Source organism: Panicum virgatum, chromosome 7N, assembly GCF_016808335.1.
Source record: "Panicum virgatum strain AP13 chromosome 7N, P.virgatum_v5, whole genome shotgun sequence".
Lineage (NCBI taxonomy): Eukaryota > Viridiplantae > Streptophyta > Magnoliopsida > Poales > Poaceae > Panicum > Panicum virgatum.
In genome coordinates, this window is record NC_053151.1 from 48,597,677 (window position 1) to 48,606,042 (window position 8,366).

The following is an 8,366-nucleotide window of genomic DNA, read 5'->3' on the forward strand; positions in this document are numbered from 1 at the left end:
GATCTGCAGAATGTTTACTGCTATGGACTGGCTATCTTACTGAAATATGTTGAAAATTTAAGATGTGCTGATAAGCTTATATAAGCTACTTTTTGTTTATTGGTCATAAAAATACAAGCTCTTAGCACTATGCCCCCTATCTTGTGCTGTCCTGAAGACTAGCAATTTTTGGCACAATCTCTAGCAATTTAGGATGTGCATATTCAGTATATGCTGGGTTAATATGCTGTCAGGAAATAGTCGTTATTTAGGTAGGCTCATTGCATAGATCAAAATGTGGTTGATCTAAGTGTGAGTGCTTGCTTGTACAATTATTCTAGCACATGACAAGCAATGGTGATATGATCAATCACTCAATCTTGTGGAGGTTCAGTATGTGAACAGGATTGGGATTGATATAGTTATTTTTGTTTGCTATATGGGCTCTTCAGATTAAAACATCAGCACACACAATGCAAGTGCAAACAACATACTTGTCATTTCTGCTAAGTGAGGAATACTTCTACTGAGGATACCCTGGAGACAATCACAGGGATAGAACTACTGTTTTTTCATGGACAAATGAAGTATTTGTGCGTGTCTTCTTATATATGCTGCAGCCTGATTGAAATTCTTTTTCTTGCAGGAAAGTGGTGCATTTGCGCCATTTGAGCAGGATTCATATTACTGGGTCCAACCTATAGTGTTTGCATTTCCGTTAAAACTTTATGGAGTGAAATTTTGCTGACTAGACCAATGACGATTTAATATTTTCGGCCCCATATCCAGGAGCAGGAGGTAACTGTAGTAACGCTGTTTACTATCCCAATGCTTGGGCCTGTTAATGTCCTGGCAAAAAGAGAACCCATATTCTTTGTATTCCAGTCAGTTTATGCTCGCAAGATAAAAGACTGAACTTGTTGAGGCCTTGGGGTCGCTTAGTTTGCAGAAACCTGTTGTTATCAGCTTTTACCGAACCAGATGTGACGGCAATAATAGATGTCTAGCTTGTTAAGTCTGAGCAGATTCAGATTAGCACCTGTCTTTCTTGCTTACTCCGTCGCCTCGGTCAGCTGGCTCAGCCACCTCAAGTTCTGAACCGGATTGGGTGCTCTATCCACGCCGCATCGCTCATCTTGGAACGATCTGTGTGTGGTATGGGCTAAAGGCCGCTAAAGCTCGTCACGTGTACTGGCGCACGGCGTGGTAGTGCTGACCACGCATGGTTCGGTGGTCGGCCGGTGCCTCTTCGATTTCGCCCGTGTTCCCGGCGATCCGGCGGTGAAGAACGAAGTGGCGCACTGCACCAGAACGCCCCGCCGCGAGGCCTCCACCTCTTCGCTAGTGGAAGTGGCACGTCCCCCTTCTCTCAAAGGCGAGTTGGCAACGCCACCGCTTCGCCGTTGCGACCTCCGATAGTGACGGCGATGCCAAGCGGTGAAACTCTCACGACAGAGACACGGGCGCCGGCCTGCCGCCGATTGGTGGGTGCTGCCTTCTGCGGAAGCACCGGGATCTCGGGAACCTTCGCCATCGCATGAGACGAGGAAATGGCCAAACAGTAGTGGCGATAGCGCCACCGCCACGTCACTGATTTTGACGTCGAAGGCCGGTCTGGCCTAGGGTTGAAAAACAAAACGAAAATTTTCGATTAACGGGAATAGTTTTTGAAATTTTACCGAGATTCTGGTGTAAACAAAAATAAAAACGGTTACCGAAAATACGAAAACGAAACTGGTATTTTTATCCGAAACTGAAAGCGAAAACGATTTCAGCCTCTACCGACCGTTGTCGAAAATTACCGTATTTATCCGGTAATTTACCGCCGGCATTACCGTATTTGAAGCCTAGTCCAACACATACTTTCCCCGGCCCAATAGCTCGCGGAGGTTCAGCTGTAGACATAGGCAGCCTGCGGCCCTGCACTAGCACTATTCTTAATGCCATGGTAGTCTATGTTTAAGTCTCTATTTGAATTTTGTTAATGATTATGTATAACTATGTCACTTGTGCTGTGTGCAACTTTGTGCCATACCATCGTACATGCTACTATGTATCAGTTGTCACAGATTAGTTTGATATTTGGATTAATATCTTAATCGAATCTTCACTACTTGCATATGAGATATGTCAAATGATATAGTTAATATTATGCTCTATTGTTTGATAGGTTTATCTTTTTTAAATATTGTTTTGATGGGCTTCGATCGTTATCGATGTGTTCTCGACCGTATATTTCTGTTTTCAAAATTACTAAAATATCGGCGGTGTTTCCGAAAATATCATACTACTTTTGTTTTCGATAAAAAAATATGAAAGTGAAAATGATGGAGTCTCTCGCCGATCTTTTCCGACCGTGGCAACTAGGGATGAAAACGGTCGGGAAAATACTCTAACCATTTCTGTTTTTTATATTTTTATTCGGAAACGGAAACGGGAAAGCTCGGACGGGAAACGAAATCAGGTATACAGGATATCGGAAATGGTACAATTCGGTCGGAAACACTTCGGTTACGGTCGGGAATCGATAGTAAAAAACGGGAACACCGACACATATATAACCACTGTATGTTCAACTCAATGCAATGGATACAAGTGTGCATGATACATTGGCAAATAAAGCTATAAGTGTATAGATGGCAATATTCAATTAACAACACGTGCATAAGCACACTCCACACTTGGCAGGAAGTGGTCGAATCTGAATCTGAAAAGGAAAAAAAGAGAAATAATGGAAAAGAAAAGAAACAAGTAGCTGCATGCGGCATGCCCTTCCCCATCACATGCACAGCAGCAGCGCACCTGCTAGCAAATGTGCTAGGCGCCCACGAGTGTGGCCCATGCGGCCCACAAAGCGCGGCGACAGCCAGCCAGCAAAGCGCCAGCCGCCAGGCAACGCAATTAGACCGACTCCAACGGTTCGCGGCTGCGGATCGGCATTCGCCGGGACGCGGAGCGTGGGGCCCGCCCTTTGGGAAAGAAGAACCGCGGCCTCCTTCCAGCGGCTTGCGGAACGGCCGTCGCATCCCCGTCCACTCCGCCGCCGGCCGTTGGTTCCCGCGTGAACCTTGAAGGCGACGAGGGGTTCCGGTGGACGACGGCGTCGCGCCGGCGCGTACAGCCCCTAGCCGGAATCAAGATCCTGCCGGCGCTGCAGCACTCCCGATGGCGCCCTCGGGTCGTCGTCCCCAAATCGGTCTGACAGCTCCTTCCCGGCGGCGCTCTCCCCCCCACCCCCAAAATCGTTCCTTCTCTGTTCCAACTCCACCACGGAGGTATGCATCGATGCTCCCCAAAAATCGCTCCTCCTCAAAAAAACGTACCAGCGGGAGATGAGATCGAGAGGGGCGAGTCGAGGAGCACCTGCTGCAGATGGTGCCGGAGCAGTGGAAGATCCAGCGCTGGGGGTGAAGAAGACCTCGTGCGCCGCCGGCTCTTGCAGCTGCTTCTCCGTCCGCCGGAGAAGCGATGGGGGTGGTCCATCCGCGCCGGATCTCCGTCCGCGCCAGTGGTGGTGGTGGCGGTGCTCCGTCCGCCCGAGATGCACCAGAGAGGGAGAAGGGGAGGACGGGAGCGACAGTTGGGATGGGAGGCCGGGGGGGCTCGCGCGGATCTGCGGGACGGGAGGGAGGTACCCCGTTTTTCCGAGACGCAATGGGCAATCCGTTGGGCGCGTAAACAGTGCGCCCAGCGTCCCATTTACCGCGGCGGGGACGGGATGGGAAGCCCGCTGGAGTCGGTCTTAGTCCCACCTTGCGCACACAGACTGAGAAAGGGGATCGGTGCTCTATACAGAAGACCGAGCCACCGAGGCGCACAGCTGCAACAGCTCCTGCATGTGTATCATTATGAATACGACACAGATACGGGAATAAATTCGGTAAGAAAACGGGAAGTTCCCGGCAAAATACGGGATCTGTGAATACGGTTGGGAAAAGCGCCAAACCGCGCCAAACCGATTCCGTTCCTGATTTTGCGAGAGTTTCCTGTTTTTATTCCCGTTCTTGTTTTTTTTCTTGTTAAAACAATATATGATCTTGTTATATGGGACGGGATTTTGCGGTCCCGTTTTCATCCTAGTGGCAACTCCGGCTCCGGCTGGCGGCTGCTTCACCGCATCGCAGTCGTCAGACGTCACGCCACGCGTGGCAACTCCTCGATCGATTTTTTTTTTTAAAAAGGAGCAGGGCAAGCTCGCCGCCGAGTGGTTGGGTCATTGGGTGAGCACCAGTCGGTACTCGGTACAGATAGCCCTCGGCCGCCGCCGGAGCCAGAAGAGCCCAGGGGCGGAGTTGAAGAGGGAAAAACAGGAGAGAGATGCTGCAGGTGGAGGAGGCGCTGGCGGCGGTGCTGTCTGCCGCCGCGCCGGCCCGCGCCGCGCCGCGCGACGTGCCGCTGCACGAGGCCCTCGGTCTCGTCCTCGCCGAGGACGTCCGCGCGCCCGACCCGCTCCCTCCCTTCCGCGCCTCCATCAAGGTCTGTCGCCCTCGCCCCCCTCTCGCCGCCTTCCTCCCGCCCCTCTCCATCTCTTACCTCACTCCTTCGGTCCTTCCCGCGGCTTTGGGCTGATGAGGACCGTGTCTCCTCCTGCAGGACGGGTACGCCGTCGTGGCCTCCGACGGGCCCGGGGAGTACCCGGTGATTACCGAGTCGAGGGCCGGCAACGACGCCCTCGGCGTGGTCGTCGCCCCGGGCACGGTCGCATACGTCACCACCGGAGGTGAGGCGGCTTGCGCGCAGCGTTCTCTCCCGGTGTCGCGCCGCCTTGTGTGCTGGCTGCCTGAATATTGTGGTTGTTGACGCAGGGCCGATTCCCGATGGCGCTGATGCAGTCGTGCAAGTGGAGGACACCGAGCAGGTCCCCGCCGGAGCAGATGGGTCCAAGAGGGTTAGGATTTTGGTGCGGGCTGCTGAGGGGCAAGACATCCGCAATGTGGTATGCTCAGTTTGGTCACTACTTGGTTATATGCTCAGCTTGGTCATTACTTGGTTATATGCTCAGTTTCTGTGCTGTCATCCTGTGCTTCTACCTGTTGTGCTGTAGGATTTCTTTGTTGGAAGCAACATTTTTACTGCAATGTTGTTAGTTTTAGGTACTTTATCATCAGTGTCTACATTCAGAGCACTCGCCACTGTTAAAGTTTCCATGGAATGCACTATGCACATTACTCAAGTAATTTGCACTTGCTGATTTAGTAAATTCAAATAATTGGCAGGGATGTGACATAGAGAAGGATTCAATAGTTCTTACGTCTGGTGAGCACATTGGTCCTGCAGAAATTGGGCTACTTGCAACAGTGGGTGTGACTACTGTCAAGGTGAATAATATTTCCAGTTAGCGTGGTTGAGTATAGAAAAGGGAAACAGTTGCAATCTGGCATTCTGAATTTTCATGTGCAGGTATACCCTCGACCAACCATTGCTGTATTTTCCACAGGGGATGAACTAGTGCAGCCAACAACTGCCACCCTCAGTCGTGGTCAGGTTATTTCTCCTATTCCATGATTTTTGCATCCTTCACTGTTCTTTGTGTTCCATTTTCTCAGAAATGAAGGATCTTTCTTCTTGAACTCAAATTGCAGATTCGTGATTCCAACCGCGCCATGCTTCTAGCTGCTGCCGTCCAGCAGAAATGCAAAGTGGTTGACCTGGGTATTGCACAAGACACTGAAGAAAGTCTTAAAGAGCACATGGATGCAGCATTACATTCTGATGCTGATATAATCCTTACTTCTGGTGGTGTTTCCATGGGTGACAGAGATCTTGTCAAACCCTGCCTAGCAAAGATGGGTAAAATTCACTTTGAGAAGGTAAACTGTTTGGTTCTTCCAGATTTATTCTGTATCAACTAGTTATTAGGCAACCTAAATCAACAGTGACATAAACAAATTTAGATTCATTTTACAGTTATGTTCTTTTCATGTTTTTGTTGTATAACCAATTGGAGCTGCTTCTTGTATCATATACAGATCCAAATGAAACCAGGAAAGCCATTAACATTTGCTGAGATCGTCACACAAGACACATCAAAGCCATCTAAAACAGTTCTGGCATTTGGTTTGCCTGGAAACCCAGTGAGCTGTATGGTTTGCTTCAATCTTTTTGTTGTTCCTGCGATTCGTTTCCTCTCAGGTTGGTCAAATCCTCACCTGCAAAGGTAGTAATCCTCATGCTTATGTTTGCTGTCACTTTGTTCTCACCTTACACTATTCAGCGTATTTCTTTACTTATAATTCTGTGTCCACAGAGTGCATGTGCGCCTATCACATCATTTAAGAGCAGACCCACATCGCACAGAGTTTCACCGAGCAGTAATCAGATGGGTGCTTGATGATGGATCTGGTAGACCTGGGTAAGAGCTATATTTTAACTTGTGATGGTTGACAATGGATTTTGTATTTTTGACTCCAGGCAATGTTAACGTGTATTTGTTATGGGCATGTGGCAGTTATGTAGCTGAGAGCACTGGCCATCAGGCTAGTAGCCGCCTCCTAAGTATGAAGTCCGCAAATGCTCTGCTGGAGATACCATCGACTGGGCAGATATTGGCAGCTGGAACATCTATCCAAGCTATACTTATTTTAGACACAATCAGTTATCCTTCGGATATACCACCTGCTGCTTCAGATACACGTCCATCCCATTTTGCTCCATCTTCAAAGAGTATTTCCACAGATGTACATGTACCTCAGCTTGCAGCTTCTCAAGATGCTGAAGTTAAAGTAGCAATTCTAACAGTAAGCGACACTGTTTCATCGGGTGCTGGCCCTGATAGGAGGTACTTATCTAAGTTGGACACCTTTTTCTTCATAACACTCAATAGAAATGCCATAGCCATACTATTGCATGTGATTTGGTTTTTTAAAATATTTAAAAGAGCAAAATTATATAATGAAATCTTAACTTTTGAAGTTCATGCACCCTGATACACCTATTTGTGTTGGGCTGCAAATGGGTCACTTTATGGTGCAAAATGAAAGAGTCTTATTACTGGTTTTTCTTCACATAAGATAGTGATGCAGTTCAGTAACGACTCCACATTTCACATTTTTTATTTGTTCTAGACATCAAAGCAGTTGAGTAGCATATCTTTTGTTCTAGGTCTTTATGATGAGTTAGTGACACACCCTTTCTTTTTTAACTTAAAAAGTAACTTATACCATGGCACTTGTAGTGGCCCAAGAGCTGTATCTGTAGTGGATTCTTCATCGGAGAAATTGGGTGGAGCAACCGTGGTTGCTACTGCCGTCGTTCCTGATGAAGTGGACAAGATTAAGGGCATTCTGAAACAATGGAGTGACGTTGACCATGTTAACCTCATTCTGACATTAGGTACTATGATCTTATCTTTCAGATTCTAATGTTGCACATTCCTTGTTTCCTACTCACATGCGCTACTTCCTGGTGATAATGCTCATCACGCAGGTGGTACTGGCTTCACACCTAGAGATGTCACACCAGAAGCAACAAAATCTGTGATAGAGAAAGAAGCACCAGGTCTCACATTTATTATGCTTCAAGAGAGTTTGAAGGTGATGGTGCATCTGTTGCATTTAGTTTATCTAGATTTTGCGTACATGCAAATGTTTCACAATTTTAGATCACGAGCTGAATATTTCACATTGAATGAATCACTGATAAAAATATCCATACAAATCGAAATAGTTATCCAGTACAGCGTAATGTCTCAGATTCTTACAGACATGGCGGTTAACCATACAGATGCACTGAATATATAGAGAGTACTTGAATTTAGCTGGCATTGTTATCTTCTGATCTGTACTGCTCTGAACTGTTCTCCCTGGTACAGATTACACCATTCGCAATGCTATCCCGGGCAACGGCTGGAATTAGAGGATCGACTCTTGTGCGTGCTACAACTCAATAGAAATTCTGATAATTTCTTGTGTTTTGGACCTCCTAGTCACTGATCATGACTGTTCGTTATCCTTTTCAGATCATCAACATGCCTGGCAACCCAAATGCTGTGGCAGAGTGCATGGAAGCGCTCCTCCCGGCGCTCAAGCATGCCCTTAAGCAGATAAAGGGTGACAAGAGGGAGAAGCATCCCCGCCACACCCCTCATGCTGCAGCGGCACCGGTGGACCAGTGGGAGCGGAGCTACAGAGCTGCGGCGGCTGGCAGTGGTCGGGGCTGCTCTTGCGAACCCTGATCGATACCCAACAGAGCTGGGGAACCAACACGAGATAGTATGAGAGCTTGTTCATCCGTGCTCCTCTGCATGCCTGCATCCAGTTCGATTTTGAAGTTTAGGTTCCGTTGGTTTGAACTTGTGATGTCATCTGAAGATGCTGAACTCCTTCGCCGTGACTTGTTCGGGAACATCACTGCGTTTCAAATAAAGTACGGCACCAATTTTTAAAATA

The 8,366-nt window shown here is 48.0% G+C and overlaps 1 protein-coding gene across 1 annotated transcript; it reads left to right on the forward strand.

Annotated features, from left to right (window-relative positions):
* The first annotated feature begins 4,091 nt into the window (after nt 1-4,091).
* Nucleotides 4,092-8,366, forward strand: LOC120682232 (molybdopterin biosynthesis protein CNX1-like). Its single transcript, XM_039964050.1, has 13 exons — nt 4,092-4,455; nt 4,573-4,699; nt 4,785-4,915; nt 5,196-5,297; nt 5,380-5,463; nt 5,562-5,789; nt 5,949-6,136; nt 6,227-6,331; nt 6,428-6,757; nt 7,154-7,311; nt 7,405-7,511; nt 7,790-7,846; nt 7,937-8,366. The coding sequence occupies exons 1-13, from the start codon at nt 4,297-4,299 to the stop codon at nt 8,150-8,152; spliced, it is 1,992 nt and encodes a 663-aa protein (XP_039819984.1). The 5' UTR covers nt 4,092-4,296; the 3' UTR covers nt 8,153-8,366.

Bases quoted from the DNA above. Each gene is read 5' to 3' on its own strand.
- LOC120682232 (XM_039964050.1), top strand. From the start codon at position 4,297: ATGCTGCAGGTGGAGGAGGCGCTGGCGGCGGTGCTGTCTGCCGCCGCG. The intron at 4,916-5,195 runs GTATGCTCAGTT...AATAATTGGCAG, and splicing joins GGCAAGACATCCGCAATGTG to GGATGTGACATAGAGAAGGA. The intron at 5,298-5,379 runs GTGAATAATATT...TTTCATGTGCAG, and splicing joins TGGGTGTGACTACTGTCAAG to GTATACCCTCGACCAACCAT.